Source organism: Copadichromis virginalis, linkage group LG22, assembly GCF_057382275.1.
Source record: "Copadichromis virginalis isolate Kocher_CV1m ecotype Utaka linkage group LG22, C_Virginalis_male_GT1.1, whole genome shotgun sequence".
Taxonomy (NCBI): Eukaryota; Metazoa; Chordata; class Actinopteri; order Cichliformes; family Cichlidae; genus Copadichromis; species Copadichromis virginalis.
The window spans coordinates 3,724,520-3,739,889 of NC_140638.1; the positions used below are offsets into that span (position 1 = coordinate 3,724,520).

General features: G+C 42.0%; 1 protein-coding gene across 2 annotated transcripts; it reads left to right on the forward strand.

The window, feature by feature from the left end:
- Positions 1-298: 298 nt before the first annotated feature.
- Positions 299-13,475, forward strand: LOC146682449 (cell division control protein 42 homolog). Of its 2 annotated transcripts, none has more exons than XM_085447097.1 (6): positions 299-495; positions 2,085-2,189; positions 8,092-8,164; positions 8,698-8,807; positions 8,983-9,159; positions 12,831-13,475. In XM_085447097.1, exons 2-6 carry the CDS (start codon positions 2,085-2,087, stop codon positions 12,918-12,920), a joined length of 555 nt encoding a protein of 184 aa, XP_085303223.1. In that variant the 5' UTR covers positions 299-495; the 3' UTR covers positions 12,921-13,475. The 2 variants fall into 2 exon arrangements, with proteins under 2 accessions (XP_085303223.1, XP_085303222.1); XM_085447096.1 differs by lacking the exon at positions 299-495 and adding an exon at positions 1,914-2,002.
- The last annotated feature ends 1,895 nt before the right edge of the window (positions 13,476-15,370 follow it).

The following is a 15,370-nucleotide window of genomic DNA, read 5'->3' on the forward strand; positions in this document are numbered from 1 at the left end:
CAAGGTCAGTGTCACCATGGCAAACAAAGAACCTGAGCTCTGTGACAATGATTGTAATTTAACCCAAAACCATAATCTAAATAATATCGATCAGTTTTCACTTCCTGAATGTTTTTTTCTTTTCTTTTCTTTTCTTTTCTTTTTTTTTTTTTTTACAAAATTCTTCCTACAAAGTATAAAAGAAAACAGAAAGTAAGTAAGTAAACAAAATGTAGATTAGATTATGCGTTGTTGGTTTGATCCACGTGAGATAAAACTGGAATGAACTGAAATAGTTTCGTTTTTGAAAAGAGTGCAGAACAGGACCGACTGGATGATCAAACAGTAGCACACTCAGAAGATTTCCTCTGAGTCACTATTATTACGGAGAGTATATTCTCGAGGCCAAACAACCTTCAGATCAGTGTTAAAATTCTGATGAAGCGTGACAGCACGAGGACGCTGATGCTGGAATTATACTGAAAAGCTCCTGACTGACCCGGAGAAGATACTGAGGTAGGCCACAGCCCACAAATCTCCTCTGTGAATATATCAGGCAAGCATCTGTTTGTTTTGTATTATTTGAATTCTGCATATTGTATTTTACAACCAGTTGCATCTTGTGTAGACTTTTATCTAACACTGTGCAGTCAGTCATCAGTTTTTTACTGACACAAGAAGAGTTAGAGACGAGAGGGAGACTTAAGTTAACTGGAAACCCAAAATCTTTACAAGCTTGTTTGATCTTTTTTTTCATATGCTTTACAATCATTTTACTTTAAAAGTAAAATGTATTTAAAACTAGCAATAAATTCAATGACCTCTCATTTAATGTCGTGTTTTGTTGTTTTATGTTATTTGTTAGAACAGAAGTAATGCTAACTCCCAAAAGGTTGATTCTGTTCATCTGGACGTAGAAACGTTTCGTCACTCATCCAACTGACTTCTTCGGTCTCAGCTGACTGCAGGTTTCCCCAAACCTTATTAACAGTACATTTACACAGTGACTGAAACTAGCACCACTGAATGACCAATGGGCTGTGAAGTCAGTTCCTTGATCTGATCAATGGCCATGAGTACCATTCACAGAGAATTGCTGCAATCACAGCATTGTAAGATGAAGAAAGATGTAGCCTCCCCATGATGAGGATTTACACATCCTGGACAGGGAAGAACGCTGGTATGAGCAGGGAGTCAAGAAGGCCATTTACATAAATCTCTGAATCGAGGAGGGGGCCTAAGGGTACATTTTTGTTGATTAGAGAATATTAACTCAAATAGGACTAGAGCGTTAAGTCTAGTGATTTAACTTGGGTTACTCACATCTTGAGACTGTTGCAGAAACCCAGAGTACCCAGAGAGCAAATAAGTCAGTGGATAAGATAAGTCAAAGCTAATGTCGATCACAGAGGACATAAATGAAAAGGCTGTTATTCTCGGGAGGATATGACAAACTAATCCTCTGCTTGCTGTTGACACTGTTTCCGTGAATCGCTCAACAGCGACATCTGCTCGGTTTAAAAAGTAATTGCAGGAAACCTGGAGACAGACTGAAGTTCGTTCACTTTGACATGTGGACAGCAAACGAGTGATGAGTAATCCTGTTTAGTTAACCAAGTGATGATAGAGTTCTAACTGGACAAAATAGAATAACACGGAGCAGAACAAAAATAATAGGAATGACTAATACGTGCTTGTAAAAGTGGGAGTTCATGTGTATCTGTGTGTGAGGGGAGAAGACAGGCTTTACGGTTTATTATTAATAAGAAAGAAGACGAATGTCGCATTTTGCGGCCATGTTTACATCCTACAGATATCGCTGGAATTCATTCATGACGAGTGAAACCCGTAAACACACAAACGGCACTGTTAACGCGCTCCTATCGTCCTCCTAGCTTCTGTCACGTGGTTTTTCTTAAAGCCATACACGCACCGGTGCGAGGTGTGTGTTTGACACATGCACCGATGCTTCGGTATTGTTTGATCCATCACTGTCGAGTCGAGGCGAGTCGCGCCGAGCCGAGTAAGTGCTAGTGGAAAAGAGGTGTTATTTCCTCATATTGTCCTTTTTATTTCTTTAAATTCTGTGTCTTCCTTCTCCTCAGATGAAAGACATTAAATGTGTGGTGGTGGGTGACTATGAAGCAGGAAAGACCTGCCTGCTCAATTCCTACACAACTGACAAGCTTCCCATTGGAGATTTCCCCACGGTGAGTATCCGAAAACAGCACAGTGTCAAGTGGCTTCCATTCACCAGCTGTGAAACGGCTCAAAAGCCAGCTTGTTATTAACTTAAGAGTGTTCTCTGGAATACTCGGTGTTTGGCTCCATGCTGTCACACAGGAAGTGGTAAATGGTTGTAACTATCTAATCTCTGCAGGTAGAAGAGTGAAAGCAAGGCTCTGTGCAGTCATTGTAATGCTGACAAAGGGCTGGACTGGGGATCATTTCTGTTGATTGACGGATATAATACACTTGACAATAACTTAAAGTTACACTTTCGCTATTAGCGATGGCTCATGGTCAGAGTAGCCATTGGTTTTACCTGAAATCTCTCCCTTCCTAATTGTCCCTCCATCTATTTTCTTAACACATGAATTCATCTTCCTCTGTCTCTTCCTCACTTCTCCACAGCTGGTGCCAGCAGCAGCCTCCTGTGACTGTGAGGTCTGTTTTCTAGTTGTTACTGGTAATAAAGTTCATCAGCACCCTGACAGCTAACATTGTCTCTCAGCTTTTCACCACTTCTTCAACACTGAAACTTAAGCGGCGTGAGCGCACAGGTGGGCGAAGGGACAGTGTAGTGCCAAAAAGTGATCGCCTGCCAAAAACTGATTTCCAATGTTTCCGTGTGTTTTTTATGTGTGATATCTTTACGTATGTTGGTAAATAGAGTTTGGTGAACAGAGTTTACAAAGGGGTTATATATACAATTTAAAAATTACCTGTTTTTTAAGTATCTTTATAACTCTGTGTTATTGTACTTACATTATAACCAATTCAGTCCTTTTTGTCCACTTAAAATATGTTTACAGAACTAATATTTGTTGCACTTTCTGCTGTCGTCTTGGCCAGATTACTCTTACAAAAGACATTTTTAATGTCAACAGGATTTTTTTTTAACTGCATAAATAAATGATATATAACAATCACTGCCAAAAACTGATCGTGGCTTCTACCTTGTTACAGGAATGTTGTTTGTGGCTCAAGATGACTTGGTATCATTCATGTGGGATATGTTTGACATATGTTTCACATATTATAGACCAACAAGTTATTTATAGCAGTTTAAATACGAGCAATCTTTTTTTGGCAAATACCAGAAATCAGTTTTTGGCAGACAATCACTTTTTGGCACAACACCGCTCGCATTAGGAGATTTGATTGGGCAATCCAGTGTCAGCAATGAAAATGAACGAATGGGCGAATAGGTCAGTCTGTGTTTAGTTTAACTTCCATCAAGGTTCACTGTGTGGTGGACGGCAATGGGACCAAAAGTGAAGGACACTGAAGATATAAAACTCAAAAACCTGTTTTATTATTTATAAGCGCTTACAAAAATGCATCAAAAAGGCAGGTCAGTGGTGCCGGTTTAGATCACTGGGATGAGCAGGTGACCATGTGCTGAGTGGCAGGAAGTGGCCAGCCTGGGTTGGAGTCTGACCCACAGCTCTTCGGTGCATTTATTTCCTTTCTCTTTGTCGCTATTTACTGAAAGGGCCAAAAAGATTTTTATTTTTTATATTTTAAAGCAAAAAATGCTTCTTAGAAAATGCGTGACAATGGAGGGCAAAACAAAGAACAGAAACAAAATGAGGGGTTAAATACACAAGAGGAGATGAGGGCAGAGTGGAGACGACTCGGGCAAAACTGAACATAACGCACATGAGACGAAAGACTATCAAAATAAAACGAGATGTTATCGAACACGGAAACAGAAGAACGCAAAGACAGAAGGGAAACCAACACGGAGAGAAGACTGACATCATACATGAGGCACAAAACACAGAGAAGAAACTAGGACAGACTGGAAGAGAAAGGAAACTGCTGTCATCTGAAGACCATAGAAAACAAAACTGAAAAGCACTAGGAAATAATATAATACTCACAAGCACGAAGCAGAGCTGAACACAGATCACATCATGAGCACACAAAAACTCAAGACACTGGGTCAAAGATGCAGGACCATGACGACTTCCTCCCAAATCATGATGTTAGTTTCCCTCAGCTGTGTTCCTACTTGTTTCCTCTCCCCTCGTTATCTTGTAAGTATTTTTTGTCTCCCCCTGTCCTTTGTCACGTCCTCATTCATGGTCCTGTGTCTCCCTGCTCTGTGTTTCAGAGTTTTCAGTTTCCCCTTTCCTGCCCTGCTTCTGTGTTGGCCTTTTGTATTCTGTTAAAACAGCAGCATTAAAGCTCTTTTTCCATTAGTACCTATTTGGATCGGCTCGAAGCGGCACAACTCGTTTTCCATTACAGTGGGATACCACCTAATGCACGTGGGGTTATTAAAGCAGCGCGGCCGACAGTCTCACGATGTGATTAGTATGTGACACGAACGCCACAACAAAGGCAGACGTCGAGGCAACGATCTACCTGCCGCACAGTCTGTGGCTTTTTTTCAGACTCGAGAACCACAATGTTGTTTTTTGGTGACATGAAGTCTTCTGACGTCACATTTTCAGGTCGCCTTGGATCGCTCAAAACCCCATGGAGTAGGTATTTAAAAAGTAGCTGGTACCAGGTACTATGACCTACAGGAAAAACCCTGAAAACACAAGTAGGTACTAATGGAAAAGGGGCTTAAGAATGATTTTGAGTTCTTTCTTCCTGCCACACAGCCGTACCTGGACAAAAACAAACATGGTGTTCACCTTACGGCTCTTCACCTAAATTGTGCTCAGTGTCAAGGTCACATTCGTTTCCTGGGCAATAACCTGTGAATTGTGATGGGCTGTGACTACATCACTGCCACTCTTAATTGCTTATTGTCTCATTGATTGTATAAATATTAACCTTCTTGTTCCTGCCTATATTTTCCTGTTGTTATTAACTATCTAACAACTCGTTGTCAGTGCTGTAGTTGTATCTTAAACCTTTAAGTCATCAGGCCTTAAGTTGAATAACCAGAGTGTCCTCTCTAATCTCCCAGCTGTGCCCTGCATACTTTCTTTAATCTTTGCTTTGTGTTGAGCTGTTTCATGCCAGTGCTGGCTCTTGTGGTGGTGTTTCCTGTCACTCATCTAACAAATAACCACCGCAGTAAGAAAACAGGTCACCTGTAACATTGTTTTTCCAGAGTATTTCTGACTCTTGTTTCACGCCATAACTAAAACATAGCATACAGTTGAGAATGAGTACATATAAATACATTTAAAAACATGCTCTAGGGTATACGTCTGTTTTCCTCCAGTTCTTTTCGATGCGCCTGCAAGATAACCAAAAATGTGGACGACATATTGAAATGCCCTAAAACTAGAAGTGCTACCATTTGGAAGTCAAATCCAGAATCACAGTGCTGTACTCTGGTTTCTGTGCTTGTTTTGTTAGTGTTAGCAACCATAATAAGTGAAAATCGTCGCTGCAGACAAACCCGTTTGATCTGCTGGCCGTTATCTTGAAAACAAGATGATCACGATCAAAGGATTGGTCACTGGAATTCATTTCACTGCAAAGCTTTTGTTTTGGTAACACAAAACATCTCTTTAGTTGACAGTGGTGCGTTTTTACCTCTCACTAAAAAATCGAACTCACTCGATGTTCAGTTCAGTTCCCACCAAAACCACTAAAGAGAGCCTTTCAGCCAAGGATGTCAATCTAAAGGAAGCAGCAGTCACAACATTTAGTCTGTGCGTGACCACGGTGTTGGCATGTGACCAATATATGATTTGACTTTATGTCTATTGCTATCATATTTTTATGCCATCGCCTTCTGATGGGTTGCCCTACGCAGACAGAAGTTTTGAGCACAGGCAGAAGGTTTCCTTTTCTTTTTTGCAAATGGTATAGTTTGGGCTGGAGCCAGTGACCTTGAAACCTCCTTCAGTAGATCTGTGATAGATCTCATCATGCACCGAGTTGTCCTTTAGTCAGCTTTTCACCCACTATGTGTTTTTGCACCACTCTGCATTTAACCTCTTAAGCACCCACGCATAACCGTAAATGTGATCTCCTCCCCTTTGCCCCGTATCTGGGGACATAGGTGCTTAAGAGGGTAATCGATAGTTATTATTAATCTCTGCATCCCACTGAGCCTGGTTCCGCCTGAGGTTTCTACCTATTTAAACAGAGTATTTCCTTCCCAGTGTCTCCAAAGCTCTTGCTCATAGGTCATCAGATTTTGTTTTGTTTTCTTTTTTTTTGGGGGGGGGGTTGGTAGTGGGTTCAGTTTTCTCTGTAGTGTTGCAGGGCCTCTTGCAGTATAAAGTGTAGTGATGATGTGATGAAGCTCTGTGAATGTGTCAAATCTTTCTCCTAGAGCAGGGCTGTCCAACTCCAGTCCTCGAGAGCTACCGTCCTGCAGCTTTTAGATGCATCTTTGTTCTGACACACCTGAATCAGATGAATGGCTTGTTATCAGGCCTTTGCCAAACTTGATGGCATGCTGAAGAGGTAATCCAACCGTTTGTTTCATCTGTGTTGGAGTAGGGATGGATCTAAAAGGTGCAGGACAATAGCTCTCGAGGAGTGGGATTGGGCACCCCGTCACACCATTCAACGGCTTATTTGGAAGTACTACTACTCCGCATTTGTTGTACAGCAGCCCTGCCGTGATAATACATTCATTTATTTATTTATTTAGAAAGAGGGACAATACATATTAATGAATATTTTAACAAATAGCCTTGGGCTAATTTCCATCTGCAGACTCTCTGGCAGGTTGGTGTTAAACACAAGTTAGTAATAACATACAGAGACAATATTTACAGGTCATGTGACAAGGACAAAAACAGTGATCACATTATACTAGAACAAACAATGACAAGAACTTTGTATATTAGACAGGCAGATTTAAATAATTTGAAATTAGTAAAATTTTGAAACTTGTATTTATCTAAAATTTGACAATGGTGATATGAAAAAGGTTCCTTATCTAATATTTTCAATGATCTTTGTAGCACACTTCGATTGGCCCGATAGCAGCAAAGCTTGTATAGGACCAACTTGTAATACAGTATTCAATATGAGCCGGTATCATAGAGCGCAGGAATGTAATCGCTGCTGTCTGTTAATGATGTGCGGATATGTCTAAAGTTCTGTGTATTAACATTTACAGTTTTCACTACATATGGTCTGCATAACAGTTGATATATAAACGTATTGATGTATCAATTGCAGAATACCCATACGAGGTCCTGTATAATATAAATATATACATGCACACTCACCCCTCACTAACCATCCCCTTTGAGACTGATTTAAGACTTAAGACTTGAACAGAAGAGCAGGTATAACGTAACAGCTATAGCTTTGAATTTAGAGGATCTGCTGGGGATCAGTATGAGCCGGAGTGCTGCCAAGCTTGTTATACAGAGGGAGAACCCTGCTGCTCCCTCTCGACAGCTATGTCCTCACACAATATGCTCAGGTGTTATAGTGACTTTGTGCTAAAGACCTGGCAGGTTGCAGACCACTGAGTATCTGATCCAACACTGCTCAAGATCTACTTACAGTTCTGTGAAAACGAAAGGTCAGGGATTCAATCTCTGGCTGCTCTAGTTCATGGGTGTCCTTTGTCAAGATGATGAACCTCCAACTCGTTGACGCATTTATGTGAGTGTGTGGAACGTATGAGCACCTTTAAGGTTTAATAAGAGTGGGAAACTTTTCGTGTATTTATGGCACTTAAACAAAACTTGGTCAGATTTCACCAGTTTATTCTGTCAGCATCCACAAACATGTTTTGTTTCAGCAGTGTAATCTTTGTTTAACACTGGAACTACGTGGCTTTGGTTCAGCTCCACAGACTAACTGAGACGACACTCGTTCAGAGGTTTAACTAGTCCAGAAGTCTACTTCCAGTTTTGTTTGGAGTACATCTGCAATCAAGGTTTTTCACAGGTTTACTGTCTTTTTCTTTGTTTCCTCACTCCTTGCCTTCTGTCCCCCCAGTCGTTTGCTACCTGTGTGAAGACAGTGAAGATCAATGACGAGGAGTACAATCTGCAACTGTGTGACACTTCAGGTAAAAAATACACATAAACTGAAACAAAACAGATACTAATAGCAACAGCTGTAGCATATTTATATTAGTAGCAGTATTTCCTGTAATGTTCGGAGCTGCTGGTGATGGATAGGATCCTATAGCAATTTGAAATCTTACTACACTGTCCTTATGAAGTTCCTTATGAAATCTTTATTTTTGGGTTGCGGCACTTATGAAACACGAACAGTTATCTGGCAACAGCTGTCAATCAAAGCAGCCATGCCACTGACTTTAAGCCTCACCAGTATCTTGATGGGTGATTTAGAAAAACATTACCCACCATACAGTTTCTATGAGGGAATAAATCAGTCCAGAGATGACAAAACTGTGTTTTGTATCAGGTTGAGAATGTAATTATTTCTGCTGTAAAGTTTTAGCCCCAAGTGGATATTAAAGGAACTGCAGTGTTTCTTTTTTCACATTTTTCAGCCTCGGAGATAACTGCTTATATTTGCCTTGCTTTGGTTGCTCTGTTTGTTGCGGATCTTTTTCGTGTGTGTCTGCCTCTGCAGGTCAGGAGAACTACGAAAACATCCGACTTAACACGTACACTGACACCGACGTCTTCCTTGTCTGTTTCTCTGTCGTATCGCCCTCAACCTTTGAGAACGTCACAGACAAGGTTCGTTTAGATGGTTTGTGTGTTTTATTTCTAATTTGATGCTCATGTCCTTCACTTTAATTACTTCCATAACTAGAAATATAATGAGCCAAACTCTAAGGATAAACACACACAGAGCAGAGATCGTTAGGGTTGCAGTGAAACTGCATCAAACCTTTAGCTTGTCTTTTTACAGTGGGTGCCAGAGATTTTACGCTTCTCTCCAAAGACGCCATTCCTGCTGGTTGGGACTCAGGTGGATCTGAGAGATAACGAGAACACCCTGGAACAAGCCCTGACCTTTACGAGTGGCGAGGAACTGGCTCATGAGCTGAAGGCCGTTAAATACATGGAGTGTTCGGCTCGGACTCAGGTACAGAGAGAGAAAAATAAGTCTGCTGGTGGGATTCTCTGTTGAGAAAGAAGCCTTGGTATCTATACGTTTTGGGCAATAAGAATAAAAGAAATATGAACATCATCATTACTCACAGAGTCACAGGAAGTCTTTACACTTAATAAAAAGGCATCAAAAGCCATTTGTCAAAACCTAGTGGAAGTAAAAAATAACTACAAAACATCTCAGGTCGGGGTCCTGGTTACATACTCCTGATATATCTAAAACAATCACCACCACGGGGGGTCGTGGTCTGGTCCCGCCTTCGCCATTGTGGTTGATGTGGAGGTAGGGACGGGCTTACGGGGTCTGGAGAATCCCTAGGGACGTTATCCCTGGAGGACTTAACCCAGGGGTTGTGGTCATAACCTGGTTAGTGCCCCCTCCCCCCTTTTGGCCACTTGTGCCTCAATTTTATTCCACAACTTAGACATCCACATTACTCACACTCTCATAACACATACATATAGGGCCTTGAAGGTGGGCACATTAACAGCGTCTAGTGGACGGTCTGTGTATTCAACCCCACCTCTGGCGCCGGTGCCCACCTCTCAGTTTTAAATCCATGTAGACATGGAGGGTTCTCAGGAGGGGCCGTGCTAACACCTGCTGCTCTCTGGCAGCAGCACCATGCTCTCCCGTGTTTTAAATGCACCTTCGAACAACACGCAGCAACACTACACATGAGCGAGAGGAGGGAGGTGTGGGGTCTTCACACACTCCTGTTCTCTGCTGGCCATTGGGGCGGGGGGGCTGGGAGGAGGTGTTGGCCGTCCAATTGGGATCTAGGATGCGGGGCCTCCCTGCTGCTGCGGAGCCTGGAGCGGTCTGCTTGCCTCCACCCCGGGGGAAAGGGTAACTGGTCTAGGTGCCGTTTCCACCTCTAGGGGCGAGGGTACCTGGACCTGGGGTATAGAGTTTGTTTGGGGAGTGGCCTCTGGGCCTGCGGCTCGGTTCACTCTGGCACAGCTGCCTGCCGGCAGAGCCGGCGGGCACGCCACTGCAGCCCCCTCTGGCTTCTGCTCCGTGGCTACTGGGTGACCCCTCATCTGGGCTCTCCTCAGCTCTTCCCAGGAGGGTGACACGGATGCCCCTCCGGTGGTCCTCCTTGGGCTCTCGCACTCTGGGGCCTCTGGATGTCTGGGGCATGGATCTCCTCCATGCCTGCTTCATGCCCTGGGGGACGGGGCTATGGCTCGCTACATCCTCTAGCAGACCATTACATGGAGAAACCTTTTGAATACAAGCGCGCTGATCCACACAGGTGTGCACACGGGTGTTCACTGTTCATAGACATAAACTACACCTTCATTGGCTGCTACTTCCAAGCACATTGTGCGCTGTCGGTCCTGCTTGCTACACAACAACATTCAATATTTAGTATTTACTGCTGTTTACACTTAGCTAGATTAACGTGATGGTGTTGTGTTTAGTATGTTGCTCTGGTTTTTTTTTTTTTTTTTTTTTTTTTTGCTTGTTTTCTATTCTTCTCTCAACAGGTGATCCAGGAGATTTTAATTTTTTTTTCTCCCCCCCTTTCTCACTGTCCCTCTCCCCTTCTGTTTTTCTTTTCCTTCCTCTTTCTTTCTCCCTTTCCTATCCCTCACTCATGTCTCTCCCGTCTGTAACATCTGAAAATAAAATAAAATAAATAATAACAACAAAGGTCGATCAAAAGGACCAATACGGCAAGGCCGTGATGATCCATTTGGCAAAGTAAATCCATTGGGTATCCTTGTTGGTCTTCAGACAACAATTCTGACGGCTAAAGAACCAAATGGGACAGGCGAAAAAACAAAACAAAACAAAAAAACGATCACCACATGGAGGCTCAACGTGCACCCGTTTTACGACATCTACCAACTTAAAACAGAATAGATCAGCAAAGCATGGTGAATTTACCGATGATACTGTTTAAAATTGCAACATAAACTAAATAATTAAGATAAAAAAAATTACAATTCACAAAAATTAAAGATCATAACAAAATTTTTAAGTATGGCTCAACATATTTGAGTAAAATACTGCCCTCTATGACTCTAATACCCGCAGCACCTCACCCAGAAGGCTTCGGCATCCCCTCTCTGTGGGTGAGCCCAGACCCCACAGGGGAAGCTCATTTCCACTGCTTGTATCTGCAGCCACTGCCCTACAAATCAGTCTGCCAACCTCCTGCTCCACTCTCACCTCACACCTGTTCTTAGGCAGCAGCTCCTCTCCCATTTCTAACTGAGAACAGTGGCCTTAGTTGCGAGCTGCAGTTCATCACGCAGTGAAGCCAAAATAACCAAAGCATCCTCAGCAGGGAAAGAGGAAACCCTCTGTGCCTAAAAATTAATAACAATTATGAACAGAACCTTTCTCAGAGTGACACTAAAAACTAGTTCATGCATGTATTACTTCTAGGCTAGACTACAGTAATTCGTTACTATCAGGATGTCCTGAAAACTCCCTGAGACGGCTTCAGTACTCTTGCTGCAGGGACTAGAAAGAGAGCATATTTCTCCTGTTTTGGCTTCCCTTCAATGGCTTCCTGTTAAATCCAGAATTGAATTCAAAGTCCTGCTCCTCACATACAAGGTCTTAAATAATCAGGCCCCACCTTATCTTAATGACCTTGTAGTACCATATCACCCTATTAGAGCACTTCGCTCTCGCTCTGCAGGCCTACTTGTTGTTTCTAGAGTATTTAAAATTAGAACGGGAGGGAGAGCCTTCAGTTTTCAGGCCCCTCTTCTGTGGAACCAGCTTCCAGTTTGGATTCAGGAGACAGACACTATCTCTACTTTCAAGATTAGGCTTCAAACTTTCCTTTTATTAAAGCATATAGTTAGTGCTGGAACAGGTGACCTTGAATCCCCCCTTAGTTACACTACAATAGGTCGAGGGTGCTGGGGGATTCCCATGATGCATTTAGTGTTTCTTCTTCACTCACTATGCCTCTCTGGATTGAATCATTAGTTATTATTAATCTCTGGTTCTCTTTCACAGCATGTCTTTTGTCCTGTCTTCCTTCTCTCACCCCAATTGGCCACGGCAGATGGCCCCGCCCCTCCCTGACCCTGGTTCTGCTGAAGGTTTCTTCCTGTTAAAAGGGAGTTTTTCCTTCTGTCATCAAAGTGCTTGCTCATAGGGGCTCATATGACTGTTGGGGTTTTCTTTGTATTTCTCTGTTTTCTTTGTATTATTGTCAGGTCTCTACCTTACAATATAAAACTGCCACGCACCTTTGAATATGTTCAGAGGATAAATACTTGATGCAGTGTGTTCAAGGACCAGGATAAAAACTGCCTTTCTCTTCCTGAATCTGAGGTTTGATCAGTGCCTTTCAAGGAAGGAACAGTCTGTGGCAAACAGGGGAGCCACCTCCCCAGTGTGCCAGCACAGAGGCGCTGTACTCAACGTCCATGCAATGTTTCAGAGGCACGTCAGCAGGACTGCAGAGACCATCATGATTTCTCACATCTTAGATTTTTCCTTGTAGAGTATCAAAATAAACAGTTTATATTCACAATATTTCCTGTTTATCTTGATACTCTGCTAGGAAATAGATCTTTATTTTGATCTGATAACTCCTCCACCTCTCTCTGAAGTAGAAATCTTTTTTTCCTCTTGTTAAATTTGAGTGTCTCTTTCTGTCTCGTTTTCAGGAAGGAGTGAGGGAGGTGTTTGAAGAGGCCATCCTGGCAACTCGAAATCCTACAGATAAAAAATCCACTTACTTCTGTGTTCTGCTATAAACGGAAAAGGAGAAGGAGAAGTAGAAGAGGAAAAGAGGGTTTAGGAGGAAGAAGGGGAGGTGGACCCGGAATCATTAGCCCATATGAGTGTTCAGCCATAATGGCATAGGCTGGAGTCTGTGAATCGACATCATAATTTATTAATTAATTTTAAATTTAAAATGTTTTACATTTTAAAATAGATGTGTGTGTGTGTGTGGGGGGGGGTTAAGTTAGGAAGAGAATTAAACAGTTTTACAGCAGTAATCTTTTGCCTGCTATGGACCGTTTTCCCTCCTCCATTTGGGATGGAGGCTGCACAGCATCCTGGTGAGGCCGAAGAATTGCTGCTTTTCTGGATACTGTGACAATGTTAAACTGTGCTAAACCTCCACATCTCTGAAATGATTTAATAGGTAATATATTTATTTACTTGTTTATTTCATATATAAATGATTATATTTTTAGTTGGCTGTTTACTATTTTTGATTGTTAGTCAGAGAACTGAGTAACTGCACTGTCGTGTTTTCTTTGTGGTGAATGACAATAAAGAATCCTTGAATCCTTTAAACTGTACATTGTAAAGCTTCTCTTAAATTATCTGAATTCATTTCCTGGTTAGAGCTAAACATTTAAAAGTGCTTAATACATTTGACACATTTAGTACTCGATACATGAGAGAGCACACATCCCTGCTGTGTCTCTGGGAGCTGTTAAATCAGGGTTCTGGAACTTTTTCCTCCCTAAATAAGAGTCAGGCAAGGTTATTTTTTTAAAGTTCCTCTCTAATAATGTCTGAATTCATTTACTGATTATAAGTAAACATTTGAAATGTGTTTAATTCAATCTGCAGATCAAATGCTCCCTACATGAGAGTGGACACGTGGTTTACGTCTGCAGAGCAGATGCAGTGTCCACTCACAGAACTCTAGGGGGAGCTGCTCCACAGGTTTTCAGTGGGCCCTGGTGGATCTGGTATGTAAATGACCTGGGTTCATTTTGATTGGCAGACTAAAATGGATCCTTCAGACCAACATGGCATGGAGGCTGAGACCCGCTCACTCCCTTGTCTGACTAACAGCAGCAGCCAGGCGTGAACCAGACGGAAAAGAAAAAATGAATTAGCCCTTCATTCACAGCACAGCCCGATCTCTCTCTCCTACTCCCATCCTCTTCTTCAATGCCTTCTCCCATCAGCCTTTTCTCCGTGCGTCTTTGTGTCTTTTGTCTGAGCCTTTGAGGTCTTTGTGTTTGAGTCCTCTCAGCTCATCTAAAAACTTGAGTCATCATCCTTTCGCAACAGTTTCTAACCACAGTGATCACTGATACAAACTGCAGGAGCAACATGTTTACAGTTGTCTTATGTGGAGCTCTACCCTCATCATGTTCGAGACATAAACCACTCAAATGAGCTTAAAGGCCATTTATCAGATCTCATTTAATACACTGTTATATGCAGTTACACCTCTGGATAAAAATAACCTGAACACAATCCCATCCACATAAACATGCAGATTTTTATCCACCGAAAAACTTTCAAGTGAGACTTCCCAGAGGTGAGGAAATAGAAAAAGTAGAAAATCAGTGTATAAAATGTTGGTTTTCAGGCTTATATGCAGAAATGTGTCCTTGTTGTGCAGATGATAATAAATTAAAGGTCATTCCACACCAGGTAGTTTGCAAGGAGGTAAAAGATGCATTAATGCTCATTTAAATCCATTTAAAGTATCTGGAGCAAAAGTACTTATCATGCAGAATAATGTACATGATATTAATGACTTTATATGATACAGGGACTAAATACAGCCTGAGGGTCAGAGATGGCCTGCAAACCAACATCAATAAGATGTAGCAATATGTCAAGAGGAGTGACAACAGTGAGTCTGCACTGCTTTGACTCAGCGAACTTTGCTCTGGCTCATATCAGTCCTTTGGCGAGAGGGAGCTGTATTGCGGTTGTAAATAAATGTAAGGGACAGAGACTGGTGAAAAAACTGTCATTTACAGGAAAGTATTACAACGATGAGACTTCATGTGGAAGCTGCAACAATGTGTGGAAACTAAGTTTGGTATCTTTCTTTGTCTGTAGTTAATAAGGACAAAGTTAATACATTTGCAAACATGCAGTAAGATTACAGAGAGGCAGAGCGATCTCAGTGTATCACCTGATGAATATGAGTGGCTGCCAGCATGGAGGTGAAGGGGACCACCTTTGCAGACTTCTAATGCTGGAGATTTTTTATCCCCTCTAGTGCATGGCCCTTTTCTCACCTTAAAGCTGGTGCGACCTCATTTTCCCCTTTGTGCACTCACCTGTGCACCAAAGTGCTTTACAGAAGACAAAGTTATTATTTGGTGTTTTTTTTTTTAATTATGTTGTTTAGAATTTTTACACTGCAATGTGAGTGCACCACTTTAATCTACAATAAGTCTACAATAAACTGCCTTTTTGAGTTGATTCCCGTGTTGCG